This window comes from Fukomys damarensis, unplaced genomic scaffold (genome assembly GCF_012274545.1).
Source record: "Fukomys damarensis isolate Sample0158 unplaced genomic scaffold, DMR_v1.0_HiC HiC_scaffold_19, whole genome shotgun sequence".
In the NCBI taxonomy this organism is placed as follows: domain Eukaryota; kingdom Metazoa; phylum Chordata; class Mammalia; order Rodentia; family Bathyergidae; genus Fukomys; species Fukomys damarensis.
This window is the reverse complement of record NW_022900931.1, coordinates 19,638,530-19,654,642: the sequence shown is the minus strand read 5'-3', so window position 1 is coordinate 19,654,642 and position 16,113 is coordinate 19,638,530. Positions and strand designations below refer to the sequence as shown.

The 16,113-nt window shown below is 32.3% G+C and overlaps 1 protein-coding gene across 16 annotated transcripts in view; it reads left to right on the top strand.

Moving 5' to 3' along the window:
• The window catches only part of Sox5 (SRY-box transcription factor 5), a 936,135-nt gene that overhangs the window by 555,253 nt on the left and 364,769 nt on the right, over positions 1–16,113 (top strand). For 4 of the 16 annotated variants that reach the window (XM_010615377.2, XM_010615285.2, XM_010615372.2 and 1 more), the window contains exon 1: positions 7–123. The exons of 10 other annotated variants lie outside the window; for them this stretch is intronic. In XM_010615377.2, the coding sequence (XP_010613679.1) occupies positions 86–123 (38 nt within the window). In that variant the 5' untranslated portion in view covers positions 7–85. Of the gene's footprint in view, positions 1–6; positions 124–2,335; positions 2,357–5,193; positions 5,418–16,113 lie in introns of those variants that run through there. 2 more of the 16 variants (XM_010615357.3, XM_010615348.2) reach the window with 2 other exon arrangements.

Genomic DNA, 16,113 nt, shown 5'->3' with positions numbered 1-16,113 from the left:
TTTCGGCGGTGGACTCACTTGACAGGTTCAGTTGGAGAGGATCATAGGTGGCTGCTCTGACAAAGGGAAATTGTGCTTTTCCAGCATGCTTACTGACCCTGATTTACCTCAGGAGTTTGAAAGGTGAGTACAGTTTCTTTCCCCCTAATATATTGAAGTACAACTCTCCCATTTTACAGTAGTCTCTGAATCAGTTGGGAGATGCTCCCCCTAAATGTGTTTAATGTTCGAGAAGCTTTTAACTAGGGCTTCTGCAGTCTTGTGGGCTAATTTTTGCTGTGATTGCCCGGACAAAACTGAACTGATTTTTAAGTCTCGGAGATTTCAGCTAGTGTTTTTAGGTTGTATCCTGTAATAGGGAATTAAATGAACATTAAGCATCTCTCCCCCACTCGGTGCTTCTCTTCCTCCTTCACTCTCCTACTTTTTTCTTCATTGATTTTTTTCTTCTCCTCTTCTATACCTTTTAAAAATGCTTTTGTGCAGAATGTTACCATTTCAGAGGCTCTGTCTCATGTAATTTCTGGGGTGACAGAAGGCTTTGGTGGTGGTTAAAACGGAGGTTATAAGTTCCTATTCGATCCTTCCGTAAAACTTTGGAAGCTGCTCAGTAAAGCACATGACCTTTTGTTGATGTAAGAGAGCAGAATTTTTTTCCCCAAAGAAAATTTAACATCATAGTTACATACTAGTAGATTACTCTTGAAGTGTCAAAAGAAAGAAGAATGAGAAGGGGGAAATAGGGCTGGTCCCTTTCTAAGTTTGGGTGTCCACTTTGTGCTAGCTGTTTTAACTGAATTTTGATTTACATTTCCCCTTTCGCTGGGGTGTGAGTGAATGTATTTGCAATTAAGTTTTTTTTTTTTTTTCATTTAGAGAAATATGTGCAATGTCCTTCTATTTGATGTTATTGCAAATAAAGCAGGGCTTTGAAAGAATTTTAGCCTTTTTTATGTTCCTATGAGTATACATTGCATTTTTAAAATTTAAGTTCTTATCCCAGCATAAGTTCATTTTTTGGAACTATAAATAGATTTTTGTTTGCCATTAAAAAGAATTCAAACTTTGTATTCTGTGTGGTGAATTAAAAAAAAAAAAAAGCTAAAATAAGCCAGGATGCATGATACCCAGGCTTTTTTCATTTTCATGAAAGCTACCTTCTGTATAAACATTTGTTGTATCTGACTATGCAATGCAATCTAGGTGCTAGACCAGCTGGTTAAAAATATGCTAAGTCAAGCTGTTCATCGTTCAGACTACTGAATTTGATATGAAAAGACGAAAAAAGAAAGGACAAAGATTAAAACATTCTAGAAGTGAAGAAATGGAAGAGAAAGAGTATTGAAAATAAAATAACCCTTGGATGTTGTCTTATATTAGAGAAGCCAGGAGCAGATCAGGGTATAAAGTAAAACAGCCAGCAAGCATACTTTAAAAGTGTCTTTCTTTTATTTCCTCTTCTTTTCTCAAATCAACAAGATGTATCTTCACAAGATAATTCCAGGGAATGGTCAAGCTTTCTTAACAGTTTTTCCTTCATTTGATTCAAAGTTTTATATATTAACTCTAAATTTTAGTTTTTATTTGCAAATATAACTTTAGTTCATATGCAGATAGTGCAGTTATTCATAGTGGGACACACTACTACCTAATATAGCAATTTGTTTATTTAACACGGTTTTCTAGCATGTGCAGGATGGCACTTTAATGATAATTTTCCCTAATTCTAATTATACATTTTGAAAATAAAACTCTGAGTCAGATTTGTAAGGCTGTTAACAGATTGTTCTTATAAAAAGGTAGTTACATATTAACAGGCTGTAGCCTATTTCTCTATATAGGCAAGCTTCCTGCTGTGAACTTTATTTGTATTTTTCAATTATCTCTTTTTAAACTAAACTTTTCCCTTTTGTATTCCTATGCTCAAGTCTCTTAACGTTGCTTCATCTTCCTAGTGAGAATTTCTTTTTTTTTTTCTTCTCTTTATTTTTTGGTCACCCAGAGGCATGCTTTTCTATCTGACTAATTAAATAAGCAAGTGATAATCAATAGGGTGGTTAATAGGATATCAAATTTGGAAATATTTTGGAAACTAATTTTGGAAATTGTCATATAATATAAAACTTTCAAATAATTTCCCCTGTGGTTGTGACTGATAAGAAACTCAGTAAATCATTACTATTTGTTTACACTGAATTTGTACGGTGAGTGTATCTCTAGTCACTTACATAGAGTATATCATGCAGATACAATTATGGAATATTTATATTCTCTCCAAGGGAAGTATATATGATACAACTGCCCTATGATATATATCGAGGTTTTCAGAATTTCAACTCTTTGCAACTTTCATTGAGTAAGTAGATGATTTCTACTGACTTAATTTTTATTCTATTTGCTTGCCTGTCATAGATGAGTTTTTCAGTCAAACTTAGAAACCTAGAAAAAAAACTTCTAAATTTCTTTATGAAACAGAAATCTTTGGTGTACAGAACCTAAATAAGCTGCTTGGGGCTCATGTGTGATAGAAGTTTTATGTAATTTATTTTAATTTCATTGGAATTGTCCCTCTTCTATTATTCTTCCAACCTGTAGACTATTTGAAACTTTAATGAATATTTAAAACTTTAATATTTAAAATCAGGGTCAGAATTTGAATTTAGATGTGTATGTTTCTCTTTTTTCAGCCATAGAGAACATGATCAATAATCAGACTAATTAGCTATTAAGTAATTAAGAAGTATTAATAATTTTATTGTTTTAAAAAGAGACGCAGAACAAATGTAAGAGGTTTCTGAAAAGTAAAAAACTTGAAATAATTCATTTTCTTTTGAAGCATCTGTGTCATAGCTGATTATGATTGCTAATTCCTCTGTGGCAGATGAATAGACAATGCACATTATGAAGAATTATTTGTAAGAAAGTATTTTACGTCTTCTTAAGAGGAAGCAGAAGTGGCAGCATAGTTTAAATGGCATGATTATAATGAATGCCTGAACTGTCTTAACATTTGCAAAGAAGTGAATGAGTTTACACATTTATTTGCGAATAAATAATGAAAAATTCTGACTAAAGATTTTTCCTTTGAGAATGTCACCTATTTCTTTATATTCCTAGAATAAAAATAATTACATGTTTGCCTTAAATTGCAATATTAGTAATGCAAAATATTCATCTTTGATAATTTATCAGTAATACTGTATTGTTCTTATTTTTATTTGTCCCATTTGATTATAATGGTATAGTTTTATGACCAAGCTACTTGCTAAACTTTGTAATTGCTTTATCCTAGGGACTTAATTAAAATCCAATTATAAAATGATTGCTTGAGAAGATAGTCTGATAATGTCTAGAAAGGAAAAAAGTTGGGATTGAAGGTACTGGGATAAAGCAGTTTTAAGCTTAGGCTGTCATCTGTTCGTTTGCTTCTCTCAAAACGGGTGCAGATAATAGGTAGCCTATTTCCTAGATGGTGAAGGGAACACAACAGGAGGAAAACCTTCCTCAATAAAAATTCATTCAACTCGGGTAGTTCATTTTCCCATCAAATTTATTTGTGGACATACAGACTACAGAAATATTTTTTTTAGTTTAGGAAACTTTTAAGTGTTTTTCTGAAGAAAGAAATACACCACAGATTCTGTGAAAAACTAAATTTGCAAAATTGCCATGAAAAGCGTCCAGTCGCAGGCTGCAAGAATATCTCTGACACTTGGTATTTTAATTACCTAAAGTTTGAGCATATTAATAAAATATTTATTTCCCAAACATTTATTTAGCTTAATTAGAAACTTATAAAACCACTTTGCCCATCAGTGATGAGTACGTTCAGGTGTGAATCAAAGGAAAGTCATCTGTCCACATTCTGTCACCCAATGACAGTTGCAAACCTGTAAGTTGGCTGACATGTTTTCAGGATTTTCCGATACCTTCTTTGGGTCGTTTTATTTATTTTTTATTCAGTACTACATTTTAGAGGGGAAAGTGCCTACAACTCATTACAGATCTTAATTACCAGCTCAATAATTTGCAGGCTAGCTGAGCTCAGACCGTCTGCTTGGAATACAGTTTGCATGAAGTAGTCTCTAAACCACACTTCTGTCATATTCCCACTGGAAAAGTGTCCTGAAGAGTTGGCAGGAGCCCTGAGCAAGTGCAAGGAACACTTAAGGGTTAAATGCCAGGTGGCATTGTGTACTGCTTCGTGTTTAGCAGATTTTATAAAGAAATATGCAAATATTATGGTTGTATGTTGATGCATTCTTACATCTTTTCAGATATAATAAGCACATGTTAAAGTATTTACCTGTTCTCGGGGAGCTTTTAACTGAAATCTGTATGTGTATTTATCATACATGAGAGGTAAATAATAGGAACTGTTCTGATTCTTAAGTATATTATTCCTTCATAGAGTTGAAAGTTATTTCATTCATAATGCATTTAGAAAGCAAAATTATATTTCTGGGCAAAGACTGAGTTTCATTGTCTGTTCTTTGCGCTATCAAGTCTTCAGCCACCTAATGAGTATGTTGTATACTGCAAATGTGCATTATGTAGTCTGCATGCAGTCCTTTTTTATAGATTAGTAATAAGTGGTAGATTTTGTTTCTTACATAATTTGTTATTCATTTAGACTTTCAACGAGGTTAACCAATAGCACGGGAAATAAACTAAGTTTTGCTCTTGTACTAACTCACATATAGTTTCAAATGTCAGATCTCTGACGGAGGTGATGGCAGTCAGATAAAAAGATGTTCAAAGATTTAGCCAAAGCATGAAATGTATTCTCCCTTTAGGGAAAATTCTGTTGAATGAGAAATAGACTAAAACATTGCAGTGTTGCCCTTCTTTCATTCATCTGCCTTCCCTCTTTTTCATTGATTGATAGCATCATCCTATAAAGTGCATGTAAAATTCACTTGCTATATAGTTGAATGTGATCAATGCTATATAGTTGATATTGATACAAGAGGACAGTAATCTAAAGACAGACACTAGCATAAGTGAACAGTGTTTATTGGACATACTTTAGGGGAATGCCTCATATTTCTTCATGTTAATCAGGAACTGATAATGGTTCAGGAGAAGACCTTTTTACTCTTTGTAACTTGTGAGTTTTGTCCTCCAGCTTGGAAGTTGTTCTCCCTTACTAGTTGAGAGTTCATACATCTCCTCTGGAGATACTGTGGTGTATGGTTCTGCTTGTCCAATAGGGGGGTGCTGCATTTTTCCACATTCAGTATCCCTTTCCCTTGGAGCTTGAGAGTAAAACCTCAGCAGTATTCCCTGCCTTTGCCAGCCTGAGGAGTCAGAGACTCAAAGTTGTTCCCAGTTCTTGTGCCTTCATTGTAGAGCTACATTCTGCTCATTGGGCTGCCGAGAAGGACCAGACCGAAACAAGATTTAGAAGAATTCTGGTGAGAACTGTTTATAGGGATATGGTATTTTAAAAGAATGTAGTAAACAAACAGAATTGTGGCATAAACAAAGATAATTAGCATAAACAATGTCGTTTTAGGACAGGTGGTTTAAAAAACAAACAAAACAAAAAACCCAAATATGAACCCAATTTGAATGCTGCCAGTTTGGAACCACTGAACCTTAATCTGTACTTCATGAGAATTACCCAGGTTTGTTGATAAACTTGTTACCATGCGTTTTCTGTTTCTTTTGTATCATTTTCCGGTCATTATGCCCTTTTGTCACCCAGCTTGAAAGTAATTAATCTATTACAAGGTAGTTTAAGGACTTTTTTGCTCATAAAACATGACAGAAGGAAAATTAAAAACAAAGCTTGTAGATATACATAGACATTTGAAAGCAGTGTCGAACCTTAAAGCAATTCAGACTTGATCTTGGCTCATTGTATTTCAGGTTTTTCTTTTATATAAGTAACATTTCAGTCACTTGACACTTTACTGTTAATACATTTGCTTTTGTATTGCCTTAAAATTCAAAGTTTGATTTTTTCCTTTTTTCTTTCTGTGATGAATCATCTCTGGTGTTGTGCATTTCTAAGTCTTTCTTATTTCTCATTACTGTGTTATTGTATAACTTGGTAAAGGTGGTGCAGGAGTGTATAAATGTATCTGATGACCATGCAGTATGAGAATGCTAGTTATTGTGAATGACCTACCTAAACCTGTTACGCTGTGGTGATGGATTTTTATCTGGAGACAGTTTATTGCTAGTGATGTGTTTTTCTTCATGACTATACTGAAATGAAATGTGGTGAACCGAACGTTATTTATTTTTCTTCATTAAGAATCAAAATTCTTCATTGGAGTTAAGTTTTTTTTCTTTACCCTGCAAAAGGAGAACCAAGAATGCTAGGTGGGGAGATCTCTGGTATTCTGTGGCCCTTCTTTTTGCTTAAATGAAAGCATTTGTGAATGAGCTTTGATTTCTTAGAGTTATAAAAATGTGTGTAAACTAGTAAACCATGTTTCATTCATGTGCTATGGAGATTTCTTGTACTTTAGGGACAAAAATAATTTGGCTACTAGCGAATTAGGGCTACCTGCCAGTGCCAACACATACTGTAGGTAAGAGGAACACTATAAAGAAAAGCTTCTGGCAGCAAATCCGTTGAAACTTTCATATGTAACAGCGTTTCTATTTCTGCTCTTCACGTCTTTGAAAGAATGTGTGTTTTAGAAAAGAAAATGTTAAAACACAGAAGATATGATCTTTCTTAAAAATATGTGTGTAGCCCAACTTTAACACTTCTCATTACGGAGATGAACAGGATTTTGTTATACTCTTTGCACATTTGTGTCCTCTACCTATTCCCATCATTTTGTCACATTGAAACCTGAGAATCAAATGCACCGAGAATAAATGTAATACGAAGAAAAGAAATTGACGGCGTAGAGCCCCTGCTAAGATGCCCCCAAATCTTTTAAGATTGTGATAGTCGCAGCTTAAAAGAGTTAAGTCACTTGGGACACAGAGCAGCACTTCCATAAAGAATATGCCTGTTCATATATGCTTTTTCATACAGGGCTTTAGGTACAGTATTGAGAAAAGAAGGGAAAGAGTTAACCTGCTTCTGTTTTTTGTTAATTTCATAATCACCTGGGTAAAGAAGGCAATGACCCAAATCATGTTTTCTTGGTACATTTTAAATCAAAATTTATTTATTAAAATGTAGTCAGTGTTTACTTTAGTACTGATTTTGACTTTGTTTTCTATTTTTTATATTAATTAGGCTTGTGATACTATGAGGGTAGTAGACTATGTGACAACTGGTTATGGAACTTTTACATGCGCTCTGTTGATGTATCATTTTAAACAATTTTATATTTACTTGGGAAAAGAGCATCCTAATTAATACCAATACACGGACACTAAAAATGAGAGCTATGTTTTAACATAAAAAATGCAAAATGAAAAAAGTACTATTTTATGATATTAATTTTTCATTCACAGTTAATACAGCTTGCTTGACAAAGTTCTAAAACATTTTTGTCCTAATTGTAGTTAAACTATTATTTGTTTGCCTACACTTCTTCCTTTTAGTTACCTACCCTGGGCCAGAGTTTGTTGGGCAATAGTTTACAAAGTCCAAAGACTTTTTTATTTACTCCTGTCCTGATGTTCCTTTGTTTTTACCTTTTTTAATATTTGCTATACAATTTCATAATATGTTTGAAAGAGATTACAGGAAGATGTCACATAAAATTAAGGTTAATATTTCCCTTCTTCTTTCTTACATGTAGTATGAGACCTGTGTTGAAGATTCATTAGAATAATGTATAGTATTCCTATTATTTAGTAGAGAAAAGAATGAACTACTGGTCACACCGTTCAATTTCTGATTAATTTACTGATTCAATTTTGGACGTGAATGAAAAACTGAATATCCAATATCAGAGTGATTGTTTTATCCTTCATAGTATCATTAGGAGGTGAAGAAAACTTTAAAGTAATATTTAAAGTAACAATAATCAGAATACCTACATATGGAAAAACAAAGATTACAATGCATGCTGTTTCTGAGAATGGATATTCTACCTTCCAATCCTAAACATAACACCATTTGTGAAATAGAAGAAAAGGTATTGTTTTTGGTGTCTTGAGTACTAAAAATCTTAGTAGTAAAATCCTATCTAAATATCTTAGCATTGCTTAAAAAATAAAGTGGATCTATTTTGATCTACAAAGACTTTAAAATATTTAATATTTGGAAAGCATTCTTCTAGAGAAATGAAAGCATATGCAAAAGAATCCTGATACCAATTTAAATAATTGAAGTGAAGGAGCAAAATACATAAACTTTTATAAACATATTAAAAGAAAAGTCAGAGTCCTTAATAGTTATGTGAAGAATTTATTTGGGAGATATAGTCATCATGCAGATATATACATATAAAAGTTCAGGATTCAGGGGAAATTTTTACTTACAGGCAGTTAATCTCTTACATAAAAATCCTAACAAGTCCTGATGAAGCTGCAGTTTGGGGAGAGCATTCTATAAGAAATAAATATTTCATAAAAATACAAGCAAGTTTCATTCCTATTTTCTCATTTACAACAAATAATCCTATGGCATGTGCAAGAGAGACATAGAATGGTATTCCAGCTTTAAAAACCCAAAGATCATGTTGTGATGAATATTTAATGGAAAATTTGAATTTAAGTTAGATGCATCAAGTGTGCTTTTTTGGGAATGTCTGAGATTTTGTGTTGAGATAATAAAGTTAAGTGTTGGAGGCCTAATGCATACATATGAACTTTTTTGTGGATTTGGAGTTATTCTAAATAATCAAACATCATCCTCTATTTTGGTTAAGGATTGCATTTGCCAAATCTTCACTGATTTTTTTTTTTGTGGGGGGAGTAGAAAATGTTATTAGCTTGACATATGATCTCAAGTTCTAACTTTGCAAACTGAGACCCTCTTTGAGTCTTAAAGGTAAAATATAAAGATAGGCTGTGATTTCTAAATCCTCTCAACTTCAAAATTTTCTCATGTTGAACTACATTTGAAGAATCCTTAGCTCCTATCTGTAGTGGTTAGAATTCTTGTATTTATGCAGCTATTTGGAGACAGAGTATGTCACATAACCAGCTTTTACCTGTGGAATTATTTTAGTTTACCTGTCAGTTAAGTGTCACTTTGCAGGAACAAGTAACCACAGTATATTATAGGAACTTTCAAATCAAGTCTAGTATAAAATACTTACTTAGGATTAAGTGGCCAAGTTTCTCTGAACTGTTTTAAGTGTTTCAAATGATGAGATTCAAAGTCTATGAGGTTAAAGCTCTCAGGTGTTTCAGATAGCTAATCCTCCACAATTATAAATATTGCAAAGATTAATTACATATAGACGGCTGAAGAAGCACCATGAGGAGATAGGAAAAGCCTGAGAATGGCACATTAGGTTACAGAGCTGAAGCCTCTCTAAGTATAAGAAAGAAGAAAGACAGCAGAGCATCAGGTCAACACTGAATATGTCATTGTTGAACTAAATAAAACACTGGACTGAAAGTAGCAAGGTTAACTAGGATTCACCAAGATAATCCAAAGCAAGAGTTTTAAGTGTTTTTGCAAATAAACTATTACCATTAACACTAGGCTATCTAAAGATATGTATTAGTTACTGATTGGCAATTTCTAGAAAAGAAATGTTAAACCCTCTAAGGTGAAGAATAAAAAAAAATCATTAAAAGATGCATTTAAAAACTGTGTTATCTGAGAGGACAAGCTGCACATATTGTTAATATCTTACATTTGGCAGAGTGTATGCTGGGCTTTTTTTTTTTTAACACCATTTGAAAAAAAAAGTGTAGCTATACCATCACAAATATAATCTTTCATACACGTCTAAGGACCTTTCATATTTTCTACTTTGAAAATATGTCTAGAATGTTATGAAATTCTTGTACAATTTATTTGAAGTTTTAAATATTGATTCATATATTTTGAATAATAATTTGTTGTGTAAAAGTCCTTTACTTAATAATTATAAAATGTACAAATTTTTACTCTATGCTTGCCACTTTTCAGGCAATAAAAGTGGATGACCTCTTATTCTCTTGGTATAGACATAAAGGTTAAAAATAAAAATAAAAAAGAACTATGCTGAGCCACAATTATATTTACTAAAGCGACCAAAGAGAAATGTGCAAATATCCTACTGTTAAAGAAGAAAGAAAACCTGGAAAGCATCCAGTTGGGCAACTTATTGCTAATATATTTTATAGTCAAGCATTTCATTATATACAAGGTTAGCATATGTTGCTACCATTTCTAAATCAAGAATTAAAACTTGTGATGCATAATTTCTTTACCTTCTTTGGGTTTCAGCAGTGCATCTATGAAATGGGCTTAAAAATATGTACACAGTTCTTTAGCCTCCATTGCTCATAAATTCAGTTTACACTTGGGAAATTTATAAAAAAAAAAAATCTGGGCATCACCGAATACAAGCTGAATTCAGATTTTTAAAACTAAGTTTAATTGTTGGCAAGTGTAAAATGATCATCACATTAATAAACATTGGTTTTGATAACTTACTAGTAGGATATCTGAAAATAATTTTAGCTTATGAAATAATCCTTAGAATAAATTGATTGACTTATATTTTTGTTTTGTAGTTAATATAGCTATCATTTTTAAAAAGTACACTTAGGATTACTGATCCCAGATAATTTTAAATAGCAACAATACAACTCTAGTTTCCTCTCCTTGTACCTACTAATAATTTAATATCCTAAAAAGACATCTTTGTCATTTTATTTCAGAAATATGATACACAAAGTTGTTTTTGCAGCTATTACTGTATTAAATATATTTGCTGACTTAACATACACCTATTCTTTAAGCTGTACAAATTAAGCTTCACTCATTTGTGTATAATCACTAGAATGAATCAGTATACAGAACAAATTATTGAACAATAAAAACAGTGATTTTCCATAACTTAAAGGTTACACATAAATGTTTTTTAAAGTTGTATTTTTTAAAGATAGCTTGAAAACTGGAAAATATTAGACATTTTAGAGAAATTATTATTGATGTAAATCCAGTACATTGTAGAGTTTCATAATAAAGCAACAAAAAATGCTTCCATTAGCCATATATTCTTTTATACCATATGGGAAGTTTGCAGATTTATTTTAAGGGCAGCAGCATAACTAGCATCAAAATCACCAAAAAACACAACCCTTATTTTTTTATATAAAATTATTTTCCACTGATATAATCTGTTGAAAGCCAGAAGCCAGGCAAAGTGTGGATACCAATTTAAGGAGATGATCTTTTGCCTTAATTATACATCTGGGAAATATTAGCTGAACATTTTGTGGAGAACAGTGAATACCTTAGTTGCCAGTTGTCTAAAAATGCTGCTAATGATCGACATAGTGCCAGTGTTTTGATGGCTAAAACCTAGGCTGAATATGAATACAAAGAACACAGTTGGAAAAAAGTGCACATTTTATACAAAACAGATTTCAACCATCTGCTTGGCACTTAAGTTTGCGACTATAGGCAATATATGAAAGAGGCCACTGTCCACGTTATGAATGGTATCACTTTTATTGGTACCTTAGAAAAACCATAGGGTTTCTGAAAGCATGTATAACCAATGATTTTCCTCAGCTGAATAATGAAAACAAGGGCCTCAGCCAAAATTTTGTTCCCTACATAATCTCGTCTATGTCAGTCATCTTATCCTAGCAAAGTGGGCTGCACTAATAAAGTAGGCCTTGGTGCCATACCTCAGGATATTAAAGCTATCAGACAGCAGTAAACAAGTGGCCCTTAGGATGAGAACCCCAGATGGTTGTGAGATAAAACACTGTTTGCTTTAGGGATAGGCTGTATTCCCGAGTCTGCTTCCTAAACACGGTGTTGCCTGTTAGATCAGCGTGGAAGTTAAGTGTCCAGAAGCACTTCTGAATTTAATATTTCCCAATTGTTTTGAATTTACAGTATTAAATAAGACCAGTGTTGTCTCACACAGTGAAGCAGAATTATGCTATATAGTTGTAAATTATAGACAAAATCTAATTATGTAACTCATTTCTATTTATCTAAAATTGAGGATGAAATCCCCAAAATGCTCAATAAAGGAATATTGGTAAATATAAGTAAAATAGTTTAAATTTGTAAAATAGTTAAGAGATATTATACGCTGTTCCTTCCTTAGCACATCATAGGCAAATACAGTTTATTAATAATAATTCATTATTATATTGTCTTTAATTGAAATATATTTTAATTTTTTAAAATTAGAAAAAATGAGCTACTAGTATGTGTTATGTCTTCATTTATCTAGGTTATATCACATAATATCTAGGTTAAATCACATAATATCTATTGATACCAATTTAGCTCTTGGAAAAGGGGTAAGTGATTTACTAAATTATAAAGAAGCTCTCAGACTCTCCATGTCTTTTTTCTAATATGGTAGCCACTACTCATATATCACTGTGTAGCCCTTGAAATGTCGCTAGTGTGAGCAGAGATGTGCTGCAGATATAATGTATACACTGAATTTCAAAGACAGTTTGAAAGAAAGAATGGGAAGTTCTTGCTAACTTTTTGAAACATACTAATGGTATATTTAAATGACTCTTGCATTTATTGACTTAAATTATATTAAAATGATACGATTTTTCTTTCCACTTTTTTAGTGTGGCTACTACAAAATTTGAAATTATACTTGTGATTCTTATTTGTGGCTCACATTATGTTCCTATTGCCCATTTCTGCTTTATAACTTTCTGTGGTAGAGGAAAATGAAAATCTTTATCTGTATCTAGATTCTAGCAGTTCACAGTGGGGTAGCAGTGAGTCAGAAAGACGCTTTTTATTTACTGCCTTCCTTCTTAGCTTTCTTTTACAAGAAAGTAAACTTTTATTGCTTTTTATGAAGCTGTAGTAGTAACCCTGCCTTGAACAGATGTGTATGTCATTTCCCCGATGAATATTGTCATTTTCTAACAAAATCCCTGTAATACAATGGAAAGGAAGATGTTCTTTTAAGGATTGTATCAGTACTTTAAAGATGATATGTTTGAAAGGGCCAATTGCATTTAATTTTTGAAATGCTACCAGGTATTATCTGCATTGTCCCTACTGAGGTTTAAAGAAATTTGTGGTTCGATAGAAATACCTTCAGTTTTTGTATTCTACCTGATGTTTCAAAGTTTCCTAAATTGACCCACAAGACATGACCCAAGCTCTTTCTCTGTATATATCCAATACACGATACACGTATTAATATGATAAGATAGAGGTAACATTCAGCATGCATTTGACATTCTATGTGCCAGGGTTTAAATTGTTTACATGCATTATTTCCCTCTAGCTTTACAGTCGCCTTTGTATTACCATTTCACAAATTAATAAAACGAAACAGAGTTGCTTTAATACTTAAAATCCATAAGTGGCTCTGACGGGAGTTACAAATTCAGACACTGCAACTTTAAAGCCCTCATTCGTTTTTCTTTTGTGGTGTTGGTGATCCAAGCTAGGGCCTCCTGCATTCTAGGAGGATGCTCTTACCACTGAGCTACCTCCCTCTTCTTTCCTTACTCTTTACTCTTCAATTATGGTATTGATCGACATAACAAAGTGCTTCCACAACTTTATGCTATTTATTTTATACTATTTATTTTGGCAGATATTTCTTTATTCTTTAAGGAATATATTTCAAATATCTACCATGCCAGGAATTATTTTAAATACTGGATGAATACTTGACATTCAGACATTATAAATGATATGCAATGATTGTCATATAAACCTCTAATATGTATTTTCTGAATACATTCATTCATGGTATAAGGGCCAGTGCTCGGTGGTAAGTAGCTAGACATATGGATATATAGCTAAAGAATTTCTTGAAGGGGCTACTTAGAACTGTTTTTGAGAGATACAAATTTCAGATGGACCTTATACATGGAAACTCCTTACTGAGATAAATATACCATGAAAAATTTCTCCCATATCTCTTTCTGAAGTCCTTTACAGTGAACTATCTTTTGAAATAATATTGTCACTGACAGGTAGTATCTTTGCTCAGAAAGTTTATCTGATTAAATTTTGCTAGCTCAGTAGGCAAGAAGATTGACAGTGTGAAAAAGGAAGATTCTTTGTCATATAATAATTTTTAAATTTGTCAGTGTTCACAACTCATATGGTGATGGGAATATGGACAATCTTGTTATGCATTTGTAGGTAATGGTATGATTAATATATTAATCTTTTGCTCTAAGTTGTACCTATGATATACTGATTTTGTTGAGTAGCAGGAAAATATGGTAATTTTGAGTACGAAAGTTAGATGTGATAATAAACTTGTATGACTGATAAAAAGAATACATTTTCCTGGAAAGAATAAGACATTTGTGAATGGAGATGAACTGTGTGATTTTAGGCCCCTGAACTTTTACTATTAGAATGATTTACATTGCTATAGGCTTGAAGTGATCCCTGGATCTTTGTTCTTTATCTTGATCTTTAAGTGTTCTGAAAGCAGATATGTCTGAGGGTTCTAGTATTTTATTTCTTGATACCTTACTACGGAGAAGCCATCTGCTTTTGATGCTGTAAGTGGGGTATGGAGTACAATGCTTAATTGGACAGGTTCACCACTTATCAGTTATATAATCTTTGCAGGTTACATAAATTCTTCATGCCTTATTGTCTTCATCTGTGAAGTTGGAATTATTATCATCTCCATTTTACAGGTCATTTTTACTGCTTAAATAAGAATTCATATGTAATTTAGCATGTGTAAATCATTTTTCTTTAATATACTTGAACAAATTAGAAAAAGTTTCAAGAATATTACATATAATACAGCAAGTAATGTTGGACTGCAAACTAATATATAAATATGAAGTACTTAGTAAATTTTGCTGAAGCCAATGGTATATATAGCACTTAGAACTACAGCAGCTTCCTAAAAGAATTAAAAACAATTTAAGGGAATATATTTATGCTTTATAATCATTTAGATTTACATGTACTATATTTGTTATAGAAAATATACTTTCCATCATGCGTATTGTATACATACATACATATATGTACATATGTTATATATTACAGTGTATACATTTTTATACACATGGAGCTCATTTATATGTATTCACTCATACATATAAATAATACCTGTATATGTTTGTCATATTCTTAAATGCATGTGTATATACATGATTTACATATATGATCTTTCTGTTTCTCATACATAGAATATGATATTGTATCATGACTATTCTGTTTATATATTTGTCTATTAGTATATAGACACATAAAATAAAAGAAAGAAAACTATTCATAAAACAAAAACCTCGGTTGAGAATACTTTTGAGTTAACTGTCATAATGAACTTTATTGCTATTAATTTCTGATTAAAATAAACTCAAAGTTTCATCAGTAATGATTATTGTTTTAGGGGATCTTGAATCTGAGGTAATAACTTGATTTATGGATCCTTAATTTTTCTTTAATAGAAATATTGCAGAAGATTCCGAAATGTTCTTCATGTTGTCATTTTTAGTGCAGACCAAATAAGAGAAAGAATACTGAATGATAACTAACTTAGTAGAGGGAGACATTTCTATAAGTAGCTGAACTAATGTTTGCCAGGTATGTAGATTTCTTGGTGAAAGGATACAGGCAGAGATCTAAGAAAAGGCTAACGAGCCCCTTAAACTACCTTCTTTAAATAACAGTTGTTACATCCAGTCTGTTGCTAAGAGATGAAGAACAATCAGTTCTTGACTGAGTTGTATTCTTGCCTAGATTTGAGGGCCCTCCCACCTCTGTCCTTAAATTGACTCCAGGTTTAGGAGTGCATAGAGACAAAGCAAGAATTACCTGAAGAGCATCCCAACAAGCTCTAGATTTCAGTGCAATACAGCATAGCAGGATTTATTTTCATTTGAAACAAATTAAAACTTTCTGTTATTTACTGCCTATTCTGACAAATTTGTTGTTTCTCCAGATTTCAAACAGTATTTTATCTCAGTGGCCTGTCTACATCAACTTAACTTGAAAAGTCATCCTAAGGTAACTAAATGAATAAAATGAGAAGAGAAGAGAATTGTATACACTCTCACATGATTTAGGTGCACAGTTTTATATATATA